Source organism: Vicugna pacos, chromosome 5, assembly GCF_048564905.1.
Source record: "Vicugna pacos chromosome 5, VicPac4, whole genome shotgun sequence".
Lineage (NCBI taxonomy): Eukaryota > Metazoa > Chordata > Mammalia > Artiodactyla > Camelidae > Vicugna > Vicugna pacos.
The window spans coordinates 90,129,486-90,151,749 of NC_132991.1; the positions used below are offsets into that span (position 1 = coordinate 90,129,486).

Below are 22,264 nucleotides of genomic sequence, written 5' to 3' on the forward strand. Positions count from 1 at the left end.
CAGATAATTCCTGCTGTCACAAAGCCATTACCCTGCAGATGGGCTGCGCTTCAGCGTGTCCGTGTGTGTGTGTGCGGGTACGCACAGGGGAGAGGGCTGTGGCAGGCAAAGCGCCTTGCATAAGCCTCACTCACTGCCATAACTGCCTTAGGGGATTTGTAGCGCCCCCTTCCCATCCGCTGCCCTGGCTGTCAGCTTCCACTGATGCCAGGTGATGGGGTCTGGAGCTCTGGGCAGGAGGCCGGACATGCCCCCAGCTGGAGGGTGGTGAGGACTTGCAGAGGGGTCCTGGTGCATGAGACTCCCCTCTCTTCTCCATAGGGGTCAGCTGAGCTCAGAGAGTGGCTGAGCCACCCCCTACTCAACCTCCCAGACCTTGGGGGCCCTGGGGAGTAAGCCGACCTGGGAGTGCAAGGTGGATACTGGAAGGACTTTGGTGGCATTCGATGCCCTGGTTTCTCCTCTTCCATCTTGCTCCAACCCCTCCAGGCCCCTGGAACCCCACCCTCTGCTTTGTCTGCCATTTGTAGACCCCCGCCCTTACCCCCAGGAGCCATCACAGCTGCTCCACATTGCCCCCTCCTGCTTCAGCACAGCCAGGTCTCCCCTAGGGGGAAGCAAATCCTCCACCCTTTCAAGAACCTTCGACCTTTGTGTTGAGAGCTTTTGGCAAACCCTGAGATGTTGGCATGGTCAGGAAGCATCGTGAACTCAGGAGGCAGGGCTGGGAGCGGTCAAGAGAGTCACCTTCAGCAGCAGGTGGAACCGCTTTTAATCTCTGCTCTTCCAGTTTCCGGTGATGTGGTCTTGACCACGTCACTCAACTTCTGTGAGCCTCAGTGGCCTTATCTGTAAATGGGATCTGATAACACCTGCCTCAAACAATTATTATTAAAGGTTTAATACTTGTAATACATTGAACCACATGAACTTGCTTACAGTCGACCCACTTTCTACATTAATATTTATTAGGTGAAATAGTGCACTGCGCTAACAAATTTTGTGTCATTGGTAAGTTTTCTACCTGAGGCCCTGTACTTTGCTTTTATCCTCTTCATGGTCTACATTTGTACAGATGCTACCTGCTGGTTTTAGAGAATTCAAGCTAAGTGGAAAAGCACAAAGAAGAAAGTCAGAAGCAAAACAAAACAAAACTAAATCTCCCTGTCAGAAATAGCCATAATTAATGAATAATAACCATGTCCAGAAAACTCTTTTTGCACTAATACAGGTAGAAGGGTAGAGAGCTAAGTTGATAGAAATCTTGCTATGAGAAGGGATCTGACTATTTTAAATATAATTTATTAAATTAAATTTTAGTTTATTTTAACAAAAAAAAAAAAAAGGAAACAGAAAGAAACCACGTAACTCCAGTAAATATCTCTTCATCAGAGAGGCTGTTTTGTGAAAAGATCATCTCATGTTAACAAAAATATTTGGAAGCAGTAAGAATAAAAAGTATTGATTAGGGAGCCTCTTTCATGTAAAAGGGGGAGGAATGTGACTATTAGAAATTGAAGGTGTTAAATTAGCCCGTTTCAAAGAAACACAGCTGACAGCAAGACTGAGAAAAAGAAAAGAAAACCTGTGGAGAGAGACAAGAAAGACAAAAGACAAAAAAAAGGAAAAAGAAAAAAAAGGAGAGGAAACAGGTAGAATTGTGGGTTGATTCACATTCTTTTGATCACAAAGGTTCAACAGTGGTACTCAAAATTTCACACATATTTAACTTGAAAGAATTTTGCCTAGATGTGCCCTCCTCACCTAAAGGTTTCCATCCTGTTTAAATGGTGAAAAAGATGTAATTTCTGGCATGTTGTAAATATTGACATTTTTAAATAAAGCTGTTACAGCTCTTCTGAATATATTGGACCATTTTGATGGATTTCATATGGTTCGACCTAAGAGATGAGCCCCCCGGCCCAGAGCTGGCCCTCGGTGACGCTCAGCCTGGCAGATGTTAGGGGCACAAGACCTCACGCTCTACGACAGCTCATCTGGCCTTGAGCTTTTGTATTTTTTTGTTTCTGCTTTTGTGGCATTTTTAGCAAAATTCCCCTGAACTCTCCAACTTTTCTCACTAAATGAAGAAAAAAAAATTGGAGTCTATGATTAAAATGGAAAAGCAGAGCCCCCCGGCAGGGTCCCAGTGCCTGGGGTAGGAGGCTGGCCCCGCTAGAGAAGGTTGGACTGAGCCTAGGGGAGGGGGTGACCCTCTTCTCCTCCCAAGCACTTCAGAGGAGGCTGACAGGGAAGGATGGAGACTGAAAAGATTATGGGATGTGTACAAAAGATTGGTTCTGAAATGGGGGGAGCCCAGGGTGTGGCCCAGATGCACCCATGCCTATGGCTCCTGCCAAGAACTTGGGTGAGAAGCCAGGGGTCTCACCAACCACAGAGAGCCCTGAGTGCAGGTTCCAGGACCACCCCATTCTCAGAGACCCAGGGAGCCTGCAGGGGGGAGCCGCCGACTCGGCCTCCCCCCACCCCCAGGTGGCACCCTTGCCTCTCCCTCTTAAAGTCAAGTTTAGCCCAAAGGGAGGGCGAAGTCAGAGCAGCAAGTAAAGCTGACAAGCTGAAGGAGACCAGCCACGCATGAGGAAGGCCCCAGGGGGCAAGGGGAGCCCCCCTACTCAGACACCCTGGGAGCTGCAGGCCACACACAACCTGGGGAGCCCCCAACCCCCGCTGCTGCCCCAGGCCCCATTCCCTTTGTGCCCTAGGCACCAACATCCCCCTTGCTGCAGTCCAGGATCAGGCCCTGGCTGCCCTCACCATGTTCACACAGGGAAACAGCAACCCACAATTGTCAACATTTACAAAGTGCTGACCTAGAGCAGCGATGGTAATCCCTGCCAGCCCTTTGCGGGAAGCCTGACGGGTGTCCTCTAGTCCTCCCAGCGAGATGGGTGTCATTATCCCGTTTGCCAGACTGGGAGCATGAGGTTGAGAGCTGGGGAAGTGAATTAGTTTCCTGGGCTGCCATCACGAATTGTCACAAACTGGTTGGAAATGTATCTCTCACGGTTCTGGAGGCCAGAAGGCCGACAAAATCAAGGTGTTGGAAAGGTCATGCCCTTTCAAAGGCTGTTTGGGAGAATCTGTCCCTCGCCTTTCTCTTACTGCCAGTGTCGCCAGCAATCTTTGGCTTACAGCTGCGTGACTCCAGTCCTTGCCTCCGTTGCCTCATGGCCTTCTCTTCCAAAAGGACGTATAGGATCAAGGGCCTACCCTATTCCAGTATGATCTCTGCTTAACTTATTACATTTGCAACAATTCTATTTCCAAATAAAAGGTCACATTCCAAGGTCTGGGGTTGAGGGGGTGGTTAGGAGATCAATATATCTTTTGGGGAACAGAATTCAACCCACAACAGGAAGTGATTCATCCAAAGTCACCCAGAGGTACAGTCAGAACCCCAGGCCTTAGCTCTGAATCATGGCCTGAGCAGCCTTCCATCCCAAGACGAGCCCGACTCCAACCTCTTCATACATTTCAATGTGTCACAAGCCAGCTTGTGGCCGTTTTGTGCCTAGCCAGTCATCTTTGGCCAGCAGAGCTGGCATGGCTGTGGTTCCCTCTATCCTGTCCTGGGACACTGCCCTCAAAGGTGGCCTGGTCAGCTCTTGGGTTAATCTCTCTCCCACTGCCCTTTTGCTCATATCCCTGGTGGGGCCCAGGAGGTTGGTGTGGCTTGGAGGCTGCAGGGCTGGCCCACATCACCAGAGCGCGCAGGAACCTCCTGACATGAGCCTGCTGGGATTTTCCAGAGATATCGACAAAGGTCCAAGGTTCTGTCCCTCCCTCTTCTTGAAGTGGAGGTTACGGCTGAGACTTTGCCTCCACCTGCGAGAGGGATGAGGTGGGGCAGCTGTGGCCTCAGAGGGCACCCAGGGCGGGGGGATCAGCACATGGCAGACAAGGCCGACTCCCCTCTCAGGCAGGAGACTGGGGCCTGGAGCAGACCCCAGAGAAATCAGGGATCGTGGATGTCACTAACAGTCCCCCGAGTCTCTTCTGTGTCCCTCCTGCACCCTGGACAGTCATCCTGCCCCGCCCCTGTGAAAATGGGGCTGCAAAGAGAAAAGAACAGGGGAGCAGCAGAAGAGAAGGAGTCCCCAGCTCTGCCGGATGCTGGCTGGGTGACCTCCCTGAGCCATTTTCTTCCCTGAGTTTGGGGAGAACGGTGTGAAGTGCTGGTACTTACTGGCCCCTCAGAAAATGTCTCTCCCCTGACCCACACTCCAAGGGAGAGCAAAGAGACTGGGCAGACTGAATGTGGGCGTGAGGAAGAAGGAGCTGAAGACCAGGCCCCACCCCTGCACGGAAAGGGAGCTGATGGGGAGGAGCCGGCAGGGGAGGGGGACCCCAGGACTGCTTTGGACAGATTGAGGTTGACGTGCCAGGAGGCAGGGAATTCAGCCCTGGAGCAGGAAGACAGGCCAGTTCTGATCACTCATTTCTTCATTTGTTTAGCAAATACAGTGTGTCAGTTTCTGTTCTGGGTGCTGGGGACACCATGGGGACGAGACAGAAAGCCCTACTGCCCTGCAGCACACAGACAACGAAAAGACCAAGTTCACAACTGCAGATGGCTCTTAGCAGCTTACTGGGCAATCTCAACTCATTGGGATGTAGATTGGAAAAGACTGAAATTTCCCAGGCACTGCCCTCCACTGTGCTGGGCAGAGGCTCCTTTCCCGCTGGAAGGGGCAGCTCTCTTCCCAAAACTGGGCCAGATTGTGAGCCTTCACCCCTAGGCTAGAGCTTCTTCTGGGCATTGTCCGTTGAAACTCTAGGCTCTTGCTTGATTAAAAACTCATCTCCCTTCCCCAAGCTTCAGAAGTTCTAGTGGGGATGGAAGGGTGAGTGGGGGTCTCCCTTCAGCCTTGGTTCTTCAGTGTCGGGGTAGGGAGAAAGAAAGGGGGCACGTGCTCCTGACTCGCCTGGGCCAGGGAGCCCCAGAACCAGAGGCCCTGCTGGGGCTGTAGCTCCTTTCCATGGAGAGCGAGCAGTGCCAGGGGTCCAACCTCTACCTCAGGGCGGCTCCCAGGGCACAGGGCCCTGTGCACAGCAAGGCCCCACAGTTGGTTTGATGTTCCACCTGCCATGGCATGTATTATAGCAACGTAACGCTGGCAGCATCATACCATGCTGTACTTTGCCCCGAAGCCTGAAGCTACCAGTCTCTCTCACACTCAGGGCCAACTCTCAGGCCTGAGGACACATGTGAGATGGCCCTCTGCAAATGCTTAAGGACCAGGAACCTCAGGGGTATGGGCCCCGCCCTACTCAGCACTTCCACCCTACCCTCACTACAGAGGGCCCTGGCTGGTCAGTAAGTCCTCTGGCTAAGGTGACCTCCACTGGGCACTGAAATGCCAGTCCCTCCCTCTTGCCAGCTCCCTGATTCCTGAGCAAGGATTTTCTTGATTCCTCAGGGGATTCTACCCCCCCTCCCCGCTTGGCTGGAGCTGTGAGGGAAGATGCTCTCTCTGCCAACACTGTGCCGCCCCCAAGGCCCTCCTCCCCCATCCTTTTTTCCGATCCACTTGGAGGAGGGGCCGTGGGGGAAAGTGGATTCTGACAAGGGTCCGGCAGTGAGCCCTACCGTGGTGGGGGGGAACTGCCCACTCAACTAGCCTGTGGAGACCGAGCCCCTTAACCAGGCAAGAACTCCACTGGACAGCCTGCAATAGACATGATTGCTCTGAAGAAGATAGAAGAGGGCAGTGTGACAGAGATGAGAGGAGCTGCCGGGACAGTGGCCAGAAGGCCCCTCTGTCACTTTCCAACGGGAGAAGCAGATAAGGAACAAGTGCACTGTCACCAATAATAAACAAAATCGTATTATGAAATGTGGATTTAGACGCGGTTCTCAAGAGGAGGCCTGTGGAAGCAGATGAAATTGACCTGGACTTGGGGTGGGTATAGACAGAGGAGAGGAGAGGGCTTGTGACTCAGCCATGGAAACAGCAGTGACCGAGGAGGCGGCGGAGAAGGGTGAGCTGGAATTTGAGCCGAATAGCGGTGCATTCTCTGAGGTCTCTGAGGTGCATTCTTTGGCAGTGGCGGGACTTTTTCCCCGAGGGGAGTTGGGGCAGAAGGAACAGTAAATAGACCAGCAACTCCTGGTCTTCTTGCTCCTCCGCCTCCTGCCTTGGAGACCAATGCAGGCAGAAGCAAGACCAGGAGGCAGGGTGGGAAGGCTCTTTACAAATTACAGGGGCTCTAGCCTGAACAGGCTTTGGCAGAATCCAAGCAGCTAAGAGACTTAGGTGCTGTGTGGGTAGGAAGTGTACCTCCCAAGAAATTCCCCAGGGGAAGTGTCCACAGGCGGCTCCACCGTGGGGGGGTGGGGGCTGGCTTCAGGCTTCAGTCCCTCCAGCTTAAATGCAAGGCTCTGCAGCCAGAGCTTGCAGGACGCATCCGAGCTGCTGGCCTCTCCGTCTGGAGGCCTGCTAGACTTTCCCACCCATCTCTCTCTGCTTTCTGGGTCCCTTACTTAATGGCTCTCTCTTGCAACCACAGATAATTTTCCTTTGGACACTTTCTCAAACCTCTGTTTATGCTTCAAATACAGGTTGTGTTGAACTCTCTCTGCCAAGAATTTGGAGATCATGGATAAAAAGTCCCAAAAGGTTCCCCATCTAGACACACATCCTATCTAGATGTATAGATTGTATAGATATTCTGATGAATACAGACAATTTCCAGTTTCATAATATTCACTCACAATAACCCACACTCAGACAGTATTTTCATGGCATTCCTGAATCAGAGGTGTTACCTTTCTGAGGTGTGGTGGTAGGTAACCAGTGAAGGGGAGAAGGGGTGTATATAGCGCTGTGCTGCTAAATGCCGAACAAATGCCTCCCTGGGGAAAAAAGAGCTCTGATCCACAGCTTTTGCTGATTCCCATGGTGTAAATACTCTCATCATGACTGATTTCAAGCTACCACGTGACGTTACTGAATGCAGTCTTGGGAAGAGATGCAGATGATTAGCTCTCAGGAGCCAGTCTGAGCTGACTGTAGCACAGCACTGGGTGGGGGGCTACTCCAATGGAGTTCCAGGGTGTGGGAGCCTCATTGTGGTCAGTGCCCAGAGAGGTTGGGAAGAACCAAACTGATGGGGCATCACTGCGATCCAGGAGGAAGAAAATTTCAGGGAGGAAAAGGAAGTCGTGCTTATTCTCCGCTGCTCACAGTGGCACAGAAGGAAGAGGTTGGAGAGGATGCTGGATTTGGCTGCCCCTTCTCTTCATCTCACCTACTACCCCTGTGGGACCCCTGGCTCAAGGCTATCTCTGCAGGTCTGAGGTTCTGTCTTTGAAAGGAGGGCAAGTTCCCATCAGGGTGAGTTCACCTGTATAGAAAGAGCAAGGGCTGGAGAAGAAAGGAAAATGTTACAGAGAAGACATCGTGACAGATCTGCTCTGAAAATGGACCAGGCCTGCCAAAGCCGCCTGGGGGTCACCAGCACGAACTGCGGTGCCAGAGTTCTTTTTTTGGCCCCAAGACATTCTGTGGGGCAAGAGGGTACCTTCTTTCTGCCCCAGGTGGGGACTTGGTCCCAGGAGAGCTGCCCATTTGTGGCCCTTCCCGTGAGACTACAGAAGACTCCCTCCTGCCAGATCAGGGTCATAGCAACCAAGAACAATGCCGGGCAGGCTGAGCGGGCCCTGCGCAGGGGCAGGGGGTCTGGGAGAGCGGCAGAAGCTGCTGGGGCCTGTCCTTCCCGAACTGGGCCACTGATGGGGCCTTTCATCTCCCGCCTTCCTCTCTGGGCCACTCCAGCGTCCGCCTGCCTCTGCCTTTCCCCCCACCCTAATTACCCCCAGTGCGGCAATTACGGCGCTAATTAGGGCGCTTTGATCATCTTTAGAAATGGCCACACTGGGGAGGGACACTGCCAAGCAATTAGGGGCAGAGAGGCTGGGAGCTCAGGCACCTCCTTAGGGGGTGGGGCTGCCGAGGACCCTCAGATACCCCCTTCCCTCCTCCCTCCAGGAGTGTCTGCCCCCAGCATAGCTGTAAACTTTTCAGGGAATAGAGACAGATGGGAATCCCGCCCCCCATTTGAGCCCCGGAGACAGGGCCAGCCCCTGCCCACCAGCCTCCCTTTGCCTGGCCCCCAGCCCAACCGTCAGCTCTTCTGGCCTGTCCAGGCCCCTTTGATGGAGCCGCAGAAACAAGGGCTCCTTTGACAGAAGGGGGCCTCAGAGCCTGGATGATGAGACTTCAAAGGTGAGGGTCGAGCCCACTACCCTGTTCCCTCCCCCAGGCCTGGCCCCCTCCCACGTACCCCCCCAGTCTGTCCTCTATATAGCCCCCCAAGCCCCATTTCCCCTGTGGGCTCCTGGGAGTTAAGGGCCAGGTGAGGGACTGACCAAGGGAAGCGAGTGATTTTGATGTAAGAGAATAGGTCAGATGATCTGAGGGACAAGAACTCAGTGCCCAGGGGCAGAAAGGCAGTGGGAGACAGGCACCAAAGGATAAGCGCCTGGAGGGTGGACCCTGAGGGGGAAAGAACCCGGGTCGCTTGCCCCGGCTCCTGGTCACCATGCTGCTGGCTGTGCTGCTGCTGCTGCTGCCCCTCCCAGACCCATGGTCTGCACATGGGCACCCACTGTACATGCGCCTGCCCCCCAGCACCCTGCAAGGTGAGCCCAGGCTGGTCTGAGGGAGCGGCTGAGGTGGGAGGAGCAAAAAGAAAGTGGGTTCCGGGCAGGGGAACATGAGTTTGCCCTCTTCCCCCAAGGCCTCTTCTGCCTACCCTACTGGGAGAAGGGTCCCTGGCTGAGACACAGGTGGGAGAGGAAAGGGGAGGACGAGGCGGGAAGGGGAAGGGGAGTGCACTGCAAAAAGGTGTGCTTTCCAGGAGGTTCTGGGGTTAGCAGGGAGGAAGGGGCCCAGGGCAGCATCCCCTTGGTTATCTAGGCCCCAAGGTGGACGACTGGACCACGGTTTCATTGTGTCAATAAGCCTTGGGTTCTGTGATGTCTGTACCTTTGGAATGCTGTTTTCCCTGCAAGGTTTTAAGGAAAGGCCCTTTCCACAGATTCCAGCCCAGCTCAGTTGAATTACAGAGATATTTTGGACTGAGAATCTGGGACCATCTGCTCTGAGTGCTGGGGCCTGGAGCCCTGAGGCTCTCTGTCGCCCCCTCTCCCATTCTGTCCCAGTGCTTCTGGAGCGCAACCTACTTCCCCACTGGGTCTCCCAAAGCGGGGCTCCAGGCTGGGGCAAGGAGGACAAGGCTGGAGCTCTTCCCCAGCAGTGCATGACTTGCTCCCCATGTCCCAGCAGCTCTGTCAGCCCAGGGGACAAAAGTGTTGCAGGCGGCCCAGAGGAGCGCCCAGTGGGCTGTAAATCAGGTGGTGATGGAGATCCAGCACAGACTGCATGAGTGCTGGGGTTGTGCCAACCACACCATCCCATGCCCTGGTGAGCTTGCACTGACTACCCTGGGTCCATTCTCCTGTCCACCCCTTCCCTTCCCTTTAGACTTGACCCCGTCTTGGGGACAGAGACTGGGTGGGGCTGAAACCAAGACAATGCTCATGAAGGTCTCTCCAAGTGGAAAGGGCACCCCAGGCTTGGACACTGCGTGTGCAAAGGCAGGAGGGCAGGAACAGTCTGGGCTCATTTGGTGAACAGTGAGTTTATGGCTGCTGAAATAGACCCTGACTGCTAGGGGGCAGGGTCACAGAGGAGGGGTGCAGGGGTCGGGGAGGAGGGAGAAAACTCAGGCCCAGGCTGGGATGGAGGAAGGGTGGAAGGGTGGCCACGAGGCTCAAAGATCTGTTTCTCAGCAGCACCTGGGCGTCCCAGGCCTCAAGCCCCCCTCCTCCAGGATCCACCTGAGGCAGGTGAGGCTGAAAAGGCTCCAGGGGTCAGGGCTGAGAGCAAGGTGGACCCTGGAGGGGTCTCTATGGTGAGGTCGACCAGGATTTGTTCCTCCTGACGCCGTTTGGCCTTTCTAGGGCCGTGTGGCGAGAGACACCCGGGCACTGTCAACGTGACGCGGGCCCACGGCCGCATTGTCGGGGGAAGCGCGGCGCCGCCTGGGGCCTGGCCCTGGCTGGTGAGGCTGCAACTCGGCGGGCAGCCTCTGTGCGGCGGCGTCCTGGTGGCTGCGTCCTGGGTGCTCACGGCGGCGCACTGCTTCGCGGGGTACGTCCAGCCTCAGGCCCCTGCCCAGCCCAGATCCCCAACACCGGGTCCAACTCTTCCGGGGTCGTCGGGCGGGCGCCAAGCGTGAGGGCCGGTCTCTGCTGCCCCCTAGCGGTGACTGTCCCTTGCCCGCCTCAAGGCGCCCTCGCTCCCAGCCTCGGATCTCCGATGACTTATCGTCCAAGGATTCGACCCACTCGGGGCCAGCTCTCCCTGTCCCCAGGTGGAGAAGCACCCCGGCGTGCGGACGCGCTGGGTAATGCCCGTGGGCAGGGGGCACGGTCTCTAAGGGACCTCGCTGCTTCTTTGTCCAGCGTTATCTCCCGCCGCTCGCCCCACAGCGCCCCAAACGAGCTTCTGTGGACGGTGACGCTGGCCGAGGGGCCCCGGGGGGAGCAAGCGGAGGAGGTGCCGGTAAACCGCATCTTGCCCCACCCCAAGGTGAGAGGGCAGCCCCTAGGCCCTCAGAGTTCGGAACAGCACCCCCACCTCACGCCTCGTTGACACTGCGCCGCCACCCCCTCCCCAGTTTGACCCTCGGACCTTTCACAACGACCTGGCCCTGGTGCAGCTGTGGACTCCGGTGAGCCCGGCAGGGGCGGCGCGCCCGGTGTGCCTGCCCCAGGAGCCCCAGGAGCCCCCCGCAGGCACTTCCTGTGCCATCGCGGGATGGGGTGCACTCTTCGAAGGTACTGGCGGGGCAGGGCCTGGGTGAGCCGCACCTGCGTGTGCATGGGAAGAATGGGGACTGGGGTGATGGAATTTTGGAAGGTCGGGGCGTAAGGATTCTGGCCAATGCCCAGCTGCCTTAGCAAAATGCTGCCCATCTCGCATGGGAGGAATCAAGGAGGGCAGCAGGAAGGGGGAAAACCCTTGAAGCAGGACCCCTGCCCTCCAGGCCTGAGCCCCTTCCACTACTTCCCTGTAGACGGGCCCGAGGCTGAGGCGGTGAGGGAGGCCCGTGTGCCCCTGCTCAGCGCAGACACCTGTAGAAGGGCCCTGGGACCGGGGCTGCGCCCCAGCAGCATGCTCTGTGCTGGCTACCTGGCCGGGGGCATCGACTCATGCCAGGTATGAGCCTCGATTGATGGGAGGACTCTGGGTGGGGCGCTCCCCAGGGACGGAACAGCCTTATTTTGTTCTAGAATCAGGCTGTCACTTAACTTCTCTGAGCTTCTATGTCCTCATTTGCTAAAATGGGTACAAGAAGGGTAGCCCCAGTAGAGCTCAGAGCTGCTTTCCCGGCCAGGCCTAAGGCTGTCGTTGGGGTGGAGGGGTGTCAAAGCAGTGGCCTCTCTCTTGGCTCGGGTCCTCACAGGGTGATTCTGGAGGGCCCCTGACCTGTTCTGAGCCTGGCCCCCGCCCCAGGGAGGTCCTGTACGGAGTCACCTCCTGGGGGGATGGATGCGGGGAGCCAGGAAAGCCCGGGGTTTACACCCGTGTGGCTGTGTTCAAGGACTGGCTTCAGGATCAAATGAGCGGTGAGCGCCCCGTTCCTATTCCCTCCTCCCCAGAGTGTCCCGCTAACAGCCCTGGACAAGTCCGTTTCCACCCCGCCCGCCCTCAGCCTCCTGAGCCAGGAAAGCCTGTCTCCCTCCAGGGGAGGATTTGGGGGGCTAGGGTCCAAAGCCGGGGGGTGGGGTAAGCTAGCCCGTACTGCCCCCGCAGCGGCCCCCTTCAGCCGCGAGCCCAGCTGCAGGGAGCTTCTGGCTTGGGATCCGTCTGGAGAGCCTCTGGCAGATGCCGCCCCTCCCTGCGCCTTCTACGCCCACTTGTGCCCGGGGCCCGTGGGCGCCTGTACGCGTCTCGCGCAAGAGCAGTGCCTGCAGCGCCGGCGGCGATGTGGTCAGTCCTGTTCCCGGGGCTGGGCCGGGGGCCCAAGGGCCTGGCCCACATCTGACTACCACTGGGACCCCTGTCCCGCCTGCAGAGCTGCGCTCGCTGGCGCACACCCTACTGGAGCTGCTGCGGGGCGCCCAGGAGCTGTTCGGCCCGCGCCCGGGGATGCGGCGCCTGGCCCCTTCCGTAGCTCGTCCCGCTCTGTCTCTCCGGGATCCTCCCAGGCATCCGTCCCGCGAGCAGCGGCTGCACCCAGGTACCCCAAGCCCTCGCAGCCCAGCCCCGGACCCACCCCGCCGCGGCCGAGGCGTTCCCTTAGCTCTGCGTTTCCGCAGGATCGCGGGCTGCAAGCACTCGGTTCCCGAAGAGGAGATCAGAGCAGCGAGGCGAAGCGGACGGTAATGACGCCCCCTGCCGGCGATCGCCAGTGGAGTGGGTCAAGGGCTGGCCGAGGCCCTGAGGATTCTCCCAGGGTCTGCGCTGGGAAGCAGTTTCACCCCTTCTGGCAATGGGCAAATCGCTCTCCCTTTTTTTCCCCCCAGCAGCAGCGCAGATGATTCTTTAGGGGAACTTGTGACTTTGGGCCATCATCAGTATCAAAAGAGATGCTGGGCCTTGTGTTATTATTTAACCTTTCCAAGTCTTGGCTGCTCTTCAGCTGCCCCATCTAGAGCATAAGTCTGCCCACTGGGAGGTGCCTAGAGGTACTGATGGGAATACCACCCCCATCTCCACGCTTGCGTTTATTCCCGCGGTTTCTCCCCTTCCTGCAGGCTGCCCTGGGCTGGAGGCCCTGCGGCAGAAATTGGCCACCCTCCAGGGCACCCATGCCTGGATCCTGCAGGTCCCCTCAGAGCACCTGGCCATGGACTTTCACGAGGTGGGTAGCCCGCCTTCCCAGACTCCTTCACAGTGGCCTCAGAAGGCTAACCTGGGTCAGCCCTGATGGGTAGTGGCACAGGAGAGGCACCCTCCCCAGCAGGAGGGAGGACCTTCCCCCAGCAGCTTGGGGTGAAGGTGGGAGGGGAGTTCTGAGGGGAGGGGGAGGGAAGCTGTGTGAGCTGAGTGCTGGGTGGGTGTGAAGATGTGAGGGAAGGTGTGAGCAGAGGGCTTGTGGGGGTGTCCCAGTGAGCAGGAAGTGTGCAGGATTAGGGGGAAGGGGATGGAGAAGGGATGGGTTTGAGTGAGAATTTCTGAGGGCCAAGAGGAGAGCAAGAGTATGGTTGTTGGCCCCTGAGCTGCCTCCTCCTTCTGCAGGTCCTGGCAGATCTGGGCTCCAAGACACTGACCGGGCTCTTCCGAGCCTGGGTTCGGGCAGGCTTGTGTGGCCGACACGTGGGCTTTGGTGGCCTGGTGGGCCTGGAGCCAGCCACGCTGGCTCGAAGCCTTCCCCGGTTGCTGGTACAGGCCCTGCAGGCCTTCCGCTTGGCAGCCCTGGCGGAGGCAGAGCCTGAAGGACCCCGGATGGGTTCAAGGCAGGGCCGAGGGCTGGGGAGGAAGGAGCATCATCCACTCAGCCCTCGGGTTCCCCCAGCCAGATGGCCGTGAGCCATGTTTCTCCCCTAGGCCCTGGTCAGGACCTGCTGCTCCCAGGGCCTGGGAAGGGTTCAGGAAACATGATGACAAACTGTCACTGCCAGAGTTGGGTGGGGGTCGGGGAGGTGGGACAAGGGTCCTGGGCCCTACGTGTCTTCCCAGATGTGCCATCAGAAAATTACAGCTGCTTTAATAAACATTATTTATGATCTACAGATACAACTCCAGAGCTTTCTTAGCATTGAATTTCTTTCTTTTTTTTTCCCCAGTGGGAGAGGTAATTAAGTTTATTTGTTTATTTATTTAATGCAGGTATTGGGGGTTGAACCCAGGACCTCTTGCATGCTAAGCACACACTCTACCACTGAGCTATACCCTCCCCTGAGGGTTTCCTTAGGATGGACATTGGATCTCTGGGGGTACGGCCCAGCCCCCAGAATCAGTTGGTGGAGGTCACTGGCTGGGGGCTGCAGAGCCCCCCACCTCAGCATACCTGTCTACCTCCCAAGAAAGGGCAGTGGTGGACCTGCCTATCACCACTTCGCTATCCATGGCTGATCAGTGCTGCCCCCAATGTTCAGCGTTGCACGCAGCCTCCGCCCTCACTGCTAGCTGTAGGGAGTCCCAGCCTGGGATCTTTGCCTCATGTCTTTGGGCTCCTGCCTGGCTGGCCAGTCCCTGTCCCCACCCCCTCATCACCTGCCCCAGTTTCTCTTCCCTGCAGCAGAGCCTAGGGGTGTCAGATTGCGTTTCCGGCTGCCTCTTCCCTTTGTACCCTCCCCCCATCCTGCACCTGTCCCCTCTGTCACCCACCCACATTCCCCAGCCCTGCTGATAGGAGGCGCAGACCCAAGACCCAGTCAGAGGAGAAGGATGGAGGGGCCTGTGTTAACACTGGGACTGCTGGCTGCCCTGATGGTGTGTGGTAAGAGTGGCCATCACCCCTTCCCGGAAGGGTCCCTCAGGATGCCTACCCGGGTCCCCCACAGCATGGTCCCCTCCCACCCACTCCTACCTGATGCTCCCTCTTCCAGCATCAGACCCACCTCCCCATTCCCACTGCAATTTCTCCCTGGAGGGGCCAACCTCCAGGGCCCAGCTCCATCGCCCAGCTGGACCTCAGGGCAGCATCCTTCCTGGGCCCCTATCCCCAACCCTCCCCAGGCAGCTGGGGCCTGAACGAGGAGGAACGACTGATCCGGCACCTGTTTGAGGAGAAGGGGTACAACAAGGAGCTGAGGCCTGTGGCACAGAAAGAGGAGAGTGTGGAGGTCTCCCTGGCCCTCACCCTCTCCAACCTCATCTCCCTGGTGAGAGGCCCCTCCTGGCTGGGCTGGGGAAGCATGACAGGGACAACTTCCTGGAGGCCTGGCTGTCTCCCTGCTTGGGAAGCCCAAGGCTCCAGCCCCACTTCTGGAGCTCCTCTCCCCTGGAAACACACTCAGGCTGTCTCCATGCCCTGGGCTGCCTGCAGGCCTCAGGCTGATGCCCCTTCCCCTCCAGCTTCCGCTCTTGGGGAGCCCCGATATTGCACCCAAGACACACTTTAGAGGCCATGTGCTCTCCCCGCTCCCTGGTCTGCTCGTCCACTCCTGACTGCTGGGGGCAGGCCATCACCGTGGTTTCCCCATCACCTGGGTGGCAGCAGGGAGGAGGTGCCTGGTGAATGTGTGCAGGACCCTGGGGACAGTCGTCCTATTTGATTACAGAAAGAAGTTGAAGAGACCCTCACCACTAACGTGTGGATTGAGCACGTAAGGAGAACACCCCACTTAGAGCCGAAGGGTGAGGGTGCAGGGCCCGGGTTCCCTTCTGCTGGCTTCTGCTCGGGGATCCCCAGCCTGTGTCAGACACTGTTCTCCAGGAGGGACTGACTTGCCTATAGAGAAACCCCAGGCCCGGCTGCCCTTCCCACCAGCTAGTGCGGCCATAAGGCCAGATTGATTAGGCTTGTAGATTAGGATTCTCCATTTAGGAGAAAATTGTCACAGTGTCTTGATTTTACAGAAGACACTGTCTACCACCTACCAGAAGCTCATAATATAGATGTAAGTCTTCTATGTCCACAGTGAAAACAGTGCTTCCAAGTTGTGCAGAGTACAACCTACACAGCTGTACATGACAGACCTGAGTCCTCACTCTGTACCCACCTCCCCAAACCTCTTCTGTCACAGCCCTGGACCCTACAGTCTTCCCTCAGGGAAGTAGGGGGAGTCGGGGGAGCCTGGACAACAGCACAGCCCGCTGTCAACATTCCTTCTGGGCTTCCAGGGCTGGACAGACAGCCGGCTGGAGTGGGATGCCGAAAAATTTGGGAACATCAGCGTCCTGCGCCTGCCCCCTGACATGGTGTGGCTCCCAGAAATTGTGCTGGAGAACAAGTTGAGCCGCCGCCCTCCCTGGCCTCCCCTCCATCACTCTGTCTCCCTTCCTTAAACGTCTTGAGCCTCTCCCTCAGCCTCAAGCGTCTGACTGCCCTCCCTCCTCTGCCGCCCCTAGTCCTGCCAGTTCCGAGCTGGCTAGCACTCACTGCGACCTCTGTCCCTGCCCCCAGCAATGACGGCTCCTTCCAGATTTCCTACTCCTGCAACGTGCTCATCTACTCCTCTGGCTACGTGTACTGGCTGCCACCCGCCATCTTCCACTCTTCTTGTCCCATCTCCGTCACCTACTTCCCCTTCGACTGGCAGAACTGCTCCCTCAAGTTCAGGTGCACCCACTTCTCCAGCCACCCCTCACCCCAGGGCACCCTGCCAGGGCCTTACGGAGGTGAATGAAGCACCCTCAGGTGGAGGTGGAAGCACCCTCTGCTCTGTCCTGATTAGAGCTCCCCATCCCTGCAGTGGCCCCTGCCACTGTGAACCTCCTGCACTAGTTTGCCCTGCTCAGTGGCCCAGTCAGTGGCTGAGGACCACTCTCTGTCCACTGCCCTCCCCAGTTCACTCAAGTACACGGCCAAGGAGATCACCCTGAGCCTGAAGCAGGATGAAGAGGATGGCCGCCACTACGCCATGGAGTGGATCATCATCGACCCCGAGGGCTTCACAGGTGCTGGGAGCAGCAGCTGTGGGTGGGCAGGCCCTTCAGGTACTGTCACACCAACACCCCTGTCCCCCGGAGATGCATGTTATGCTTTGGGTACATACACCTGGGACATAGACACCCAGGTAAACAGACCTTCTGGGTCTGGGCAGGGTCCCTGGGGATGCATGTGGCCAACAGACGAGGGGGTGGTTAGTCTTCCTGTCCCCAGAGAGCCCAGGGGATGGTGGGGGCTTTGGCTGTCATCCTGATGGTGTGTTTGTTGCCCCTTCCCAAAGACCCCCATCCCCTTTCTGGGACTAAGCCCAGTCTTCTGTGGGGCCCCACTGCTTGCCTCTCTCTGTCAGAGGAGACCCTCATCACCAGGACGGGAGTTCCTACTCTCACTGCCTTGTTATCCCCAAGACTCCTTTGAACCACGTATGCCCTCAGCTTCTAGTTTTCCCAAGGAGAAAACAAAAGCGTCAGCCCCCGAGGAAAACATCCCCTCTGTAGATTGAAACTTCCTTTCCAACCCCCCGGGAAGGACACCCACAAACAGACCATGAACCCTCCTCTGTGCCTCGCCCCCTCCCCTTAGGGCCCCGCAGACAGGCCTGGCTGCGCCTCTGGGCCCTCTCACTACCCCCAGCCCCTCGTCCTGCCCTGACGCCCCCACCTTGGTCCCCTTGCCCAGCCTGACCCTAGCGCGTCCACATGCCTCCCTCAGAGAACGGGGAGTGGGAAATAGTGCACCGGCCAGCCAGGATCAACGTGGACCCCAGTGCCCCGCTGGACAGTCCCGGCCGCCAGGACGTCACCTTCTATCTCATCATCCGCCGCAAGCCCCTATTCTATGTCATCAACATCCTGGTGCCCTGTGTGCTCATCTCCTTCATGATCAACCTGGTCTTCTACCTGCCAGCTGACTGTGAGCCTTAGAGCCCCTCCCCTCCCCGGAGCACCTGTGCATCGCCGCCCCTGCCTTGCCCCTCACTTCCTCCTGGGAGCCACTTGGAGATCACTGCTCCTGGGGCTCCCTGCTCAGGATCCAGGCATGAGGGACATGTGGCCTGTCAGTGGGAGGGCTCTGTGCCCATGTCTGATATTCCCCACGTGAACAGGATCCCTGGGGGTTCCATCCCTCTTGGACCCCACTTCTGCCTCTCAGGATGGGCTTTCCAAGGACACTAGGGAGAACCACTGCAGTGTTCCTCTGTCAGGGCAGAGGTCGGGTCTGTGTGGTCACCACACAGGTCTGTGTGGCTGTGGGCCTGGCTGTTGAGCCAATGGGTGGATAACAGGGTCTCTAGGAAGCCAGGGCATGGGGCGTGCACTCTATACTCACCTGGTTCTAGAACGGCATATGTCATTTGTAGTCACTTGGCTCCAGAATACTTACTATGAGCAGGGCACAGTGAGTTCCAGAGACAGATGTGACCCAGCCCCTGACCCTGGCAGACAGAATAGAAAGTACAGGACCAGAAGTGCCGCCTGGCAGCAGTGGGATGGGAGCTGGAGCCAGGCTGGGAGGCGCACTGCAGACAGAGAAGGGGCGCTGGGGCGGGGCGTAGGGAGTGTTGGGCTGGGGTCTTTGAAGGAAGTGCTGCGAGTAGGACTGTTTGTTACCTGGGTGCCATGAGGATGCCCTGGGGCTTTCTGTGTGGAGGAGGGACACATGCAGATCTGTGATTCAGGAGGGCTGGGTGACAGGGGATTGGCTAACAATGGTAGCGGGTGTTCCTTGAGCTCTCACCCCATGCCAGGCAGATTCTGAGTGTTTAGAACATGTTCTCTCACCTTGTTCTCACAACATGTAACAGTTGAGAAAACTGAGGCACAGAGAGGTTAGGTTATTTGCCCAAGGTCACTCAGCAGTAAGTGACAGAGTGGGATTTGAGCCCAGGATGGTAATCAGGGCACCATGAAAGCATTGTTAATAGTAGTGCAGGAGACACAGTGGGACCCTCCCGGCTCGGGACCAGAGGTCACAGCTAAGTCCGGGCTCTCCAGGTGGCGAGAAGACATCAATGGCCATCTCTGTGCTCCTGGCCCAATCTGTCTTCCTGCTGCTCATCTCCAAGAGGCTGCCAGCCACATCCAAGGCCATCCCCCTCATTGGCAAGTGAGTGACTTACCCCACCCGGCTCGCCCCGCCACTCTTCGCTGCACAGTGCCCCGGGCAGGGGCTCCAGGCTGTGCGTGTGCCCACAGGTTCCTGCTCTTTGGCATGGTTCTGGTGACCATGGTCGTGGTGATCTGTGTCATCGTGCTCAACATCCACTTCCGCACACCCAGCACCCACGTGCTGTCTGAGGGGGTCAAGAAGGTGAGGGCTCTCAGTAGCCAAAAGCTGGGGACTGTCCACGTGCCCCTCGGCAGGGGAAGCCATGGCTACACCCACACGAGGAGCGCAACTCAGTGGCAAAAGCCCCACCGCAGGGACCCTGGGCGAAATGTTACCTAAAGAACACAGGCTTCCTGTGCGAGATTTCCTTTCTATGAAGTTCAAGGACAAGCAGAACCAATCTTTAGTGATAGGAATCGGGATGGTCGTTCCCTCTAGGGTGGGTAGGAATTGATGGGGTCACAAGGCATGAGGGAACACTTCTGAGCTGAAGGTCGATATCTTACCTGAGAGGTGTGTACGTGGCTGAACACTGTGAAATTGCACCTAGCTACATGCTTAAGATTTGTTGATTCTAATGTGAGTTTGTTACACCTGAATTCAAAGGAAGGTGAGAACTGTGGGGGCGGGGTGCCCAGGATGGGGACTGTCCTTGCCTCTCAGCCTCTGCGGCCACCTGGTTCTTCTGGGACAGCTGAAGTAGTTTAGCAATTTTTTCATCTTAGCTCAGCATTTGGGGTATTTTTCTTACTTCTTTGTTTTTCATATATAATTCATTTTCAACAAATGAGTTCTCTATGCTGTGAGTAATGAGGGAGTGTCCATCAGTAGGGCATCAGGGGAATAATGACCAGCGTCAGACTGGGGAGCACTTTGTGGCAGCCAGGAACAGAGTCACAGATGTTTGGATGTGTGAAGGTGACCCATGTTTGTAAAATGTGACCCCTGACCTGCCACAGCTCTTCCTGGAGACCCTGCCGGAGGTCCTGCACATGTCCCGCCCCACGGAGGATGGGCCCAGTCCCGGGGCCCTGGTCCGGAGGAGTAGTTCCCTGGGCTACATCTCTAAGGCAGAGGAATACTTCTCGCTCAAGTCTCGAAGTGATCTCATGTTTGAGAAGCAGTCAGAGCGACATGGGCTGGCCCGGCGCCTCACCACCGCACGTGGGTCCCTAACAGCTTAGAGTTTGGCTGATCTATGGGAGGTGGGATGAGGGTAGCCCTCATGCCCACCTCTGGTCTGATGTCCACAGGCCGGCCCCCAGCAGGCTCTGAGCAGGCCCAGCAGGAGCTCTTCAGTGAGCTGAAGCCAGCTGTGGATGGGGCCAATTTTATCGTCAATCACATGAGGGACCAGAACAATTACAACGAGGTGAGTAGCAACAGAGTTGCCATGTACAGGTGTTCAAGTAGTGCACTGATCAAGCATATCCTACCTTAAGGGGGCACAGTTCCCCTCAGAGATATCTACAAACTTAAATGAAGGCTCTCACAGTGGGTACAGATTCTAGGCCCCTCAGGTAGGGGGAGCCCCTTCCTAGAATCCCATAGCAGCACACGGGGCGAGACACACACTCAGGTATACACATAGGCACACAGCTCCCTGCTGTTGGCACCACGCTCTGGACCTCCCTTAGGGTCCCTTCTTTCTCCCAGCTGCCAGTCATTTTCTGTCCCTGCTCAACTCCAAGCTGATAGTCCAGACAAAGCCAGACAGTTAAAAGGCAGCCTTTTATGGTTGTTCAATATTATACAGCTTTAAAAAAATTCTTTCTTGAGAAAGGGGCACCTTTTTCCAGTTCATATATAGGTTAGGGGTAGCACTGAGTGGCTGGGAAGGAGGCTGTGGCCCTGCTCTTGGTCTCCTTAATAGACAAAGACCAGCCCTGCCTGTGGCTGGAAGGGGGCCTGGGTCCTTGCTGGGGACATGCCAGCACATCCCATCTGCTGCAAGCCTGAGGCAGCCCCCACAGAAACGCTGAGGCCATACCTCTGTCACCTGGCCCCAGCTTGGGGGGCATGAGTCTGTGGCTTGAAGGCCCGCCCCACTCCACTGTCTCTGTCACCTTTCCCCCAGGAAAAGGACTGCTGGAACCGAGTGGCCCGCACAGTGGACCGACTCTGCCTGTTTGTGGTGACACCCATCATGGTAGTGGGCACGGCCTGGATCTTCCTTCAGGGCGCCTACAATCAGCCTCCACCTCAGCCTTTCCCTGGGGACCCCTTCTCCTACCGCGAGCAGGACAAGCGCTTCATCTAGAGTGGGCCTGTCCTGCCCAGCCTGGCGCAGCAGCCAGGACAGCTCCATGGTGGGGAAAGGGTGGGGGTGGGCCTGAAAGGGATGGGTCTGCAGGGGGTGGGGGTGGGGCAGGTAGCTGTGTGGACAGGGGGGTCTGAGAGACAAGCTCTTCCTGGGGAGGCCAACTCCCAGCCCTGAGACTTGAGCCCAGTTGGTCCTGCAAAGCTGGGGCAGAGATGATCTGGGCTTTCCTGAGCTCCAGGAAGTGAAGGAGAAGCCCCACTTCTCAACAGTGGTTCTTTTGCAAATACAGCCAGGAGTCACTCCAGAAGGTATGAGAGTGGACATTGACTGGTGGTGGGGCAGGATGACTTGGGGGGAGGCAGGGGGCTGGTTCAGGGACCAGGGAGGATGCCACTCAGGATGGCCTTTTGGGACCCCTCTGTGACGGGTCAGAAAAACAGGCGTCTTCTTGCCTCCCCTTCCCCCCAGGTCAGGGTAGAGCAGATGAGACCCTGTGCCTTAACTTGCCGGCTCCTCCAGCCACCTCCTCCTGCCAACCCCTTAGTCTTGGGCTTCTGAGGCCCAACTGGAGGCAAGGTTGGGGATGCTTCTCTCTCCAGCCCACTAGGGAAGGAGCTTTTTGGCAGGTGTGGGAGCACCAGGATTGCAGAAGGGCCTTCCCCAACCCTTTCTTTCTGCCTTGGCCACGCTGTCTGGGCCCCTCAGAAGCAGAGGACCGTGGTGGAAGGGTCAAGTTCAGCATCCACAGAGGCCAGAGGTCAACCTGTCAACTTCAGGTCACGCACTATCCTAAAGCCCCAGAATACAGCCATCCCCCCAAGATTGCTCCTTCTTGGGCACCTATTCCTCCTCCCCAAAGTAGGATTGCCAGACAAGACTTGGGACATATGTATACCAAAAAATAATTCATCGTCTATCTGAAACCCAAATTTAACTGGGAATCCTGTATTTTAATTTGCTAAATCTGGCAACTTCACCCCAAAGGGCCAAGTGCTCAGGCCACAGGAGCTGGGGGATGTGGCTCTGTGTGGCAGCCCACCTCCAAAACGGCCCCAGTGATCCCTACCTCCTGGTATTCATACCCTTGTGTAGTGCCTCCCACATGGTACCAGGACTACTCTGTGTGACCAACAGAATGAGACAGAAGTGGTTGTGTGAAACTTCCAAGTCTAGGTCATGAGAGACATTGCAGCCCTCCCCCTCCCCCTGCTGTTACTCCCTCATTCACTCTCAGTTGGCTGACAGAGGAAGCTGGTTGGCACAACGAGCAGCCTGTGGAGAAGCCCACATGGCAAGGAA

At 57.0% G+C, this 22,264-nt stretch overlaps 2 protein-coding genes across 4 annotated transcripts; both read left to right on the forward strand.

The window, feature by feature from the left end:
• Positions 1-8,431: 8,431 nt before the first annotated feature.
• PRSS56 (serine protease 56) lies at positions 8,432-13,770 on the forward strand. 2 transcript variants are annotated; one of them, XM_072962140.1, is made up of 13 exons: positions 8,432-8,665; positions 9,312-9,419; positions 9,821-9,874; positions 9,989-10,178; positions 10,520-10,619; positions 10,708-10,867; positions 11,107-11,249; positions 11,497-11,659; positions 11,847-12,023; positions 12,109-12,273; positions 12,353-12,415; positions 12,791-12,897; positions 13,275-13,770. In XM_072962140.1, the coding sequence occupies exons 1-13, from the start codon at positions 8,566-8,568 to the stop codon at positions 13,563-13,565; spliced, it is 1,821 nt and encodes a 606-aa protein (XP_072818241.1). In that variant the 5' UTR covers positions 8,432-8,565; the 3' UTR covers positions 13,566-13,770. The 2 variants fall into 2 exon arrangements, with proteins under 2 accessions (XP_072818241.1, XP_006209229.1); XM_006209167.4 differs by having other exon boundaries at positions 8,566-8,665; positions 9,312-9,422; positions 13,275-13,565.
• Positions 13,771-14,411: 641 nt separating this feature from the next.
• On the forward strand, positions 14,412-21,272 carry CHRND (cholinergic receptor nicotinic delta subunit). Of its 2 annotated transcripts, XM_072962141.1 has the most exons (12): positions 14,412-14,478; positions 14,718-14,863; positions 15,263-15,307; positions 15,825-15,934; positions 16,108-16,263; positions 16,492-16,601; positions 17,305-17,505; positions 18,588-18,699; positions 18,789-18,903; positions 19,662-19,866; positions 19,956-20,074; positions 20,780-21,272. In XM_072962141.1, exons 1-12 carry the CDS (start codon positions 14,427-14,429, stop codon positions 20,960-20,962), a joined length of 1,554 nt encoding a protein of 517 aa, XP_072818242.1. In that variant the 5' UTR covers positions 14,412-14,426; the 3' UTR covers positions 20,963-21,272. The 2 variants fall into 2 exon arrangements, with proteins under 2 accessions (XP_072818242.1, XP_072818243.1); XM_072962142.1 differs by lacking the exons at positions 14,412-14,478; positions 14,718-14,863; positions 15,263-15,307; positions 16,492-16,601; positions 17,305-17,505 and having other exon boundaries at positions 15,853-15,934.
• The last annotated feature ends 992 nt before the right edge of the window (positions 21,273-22,264 follow it).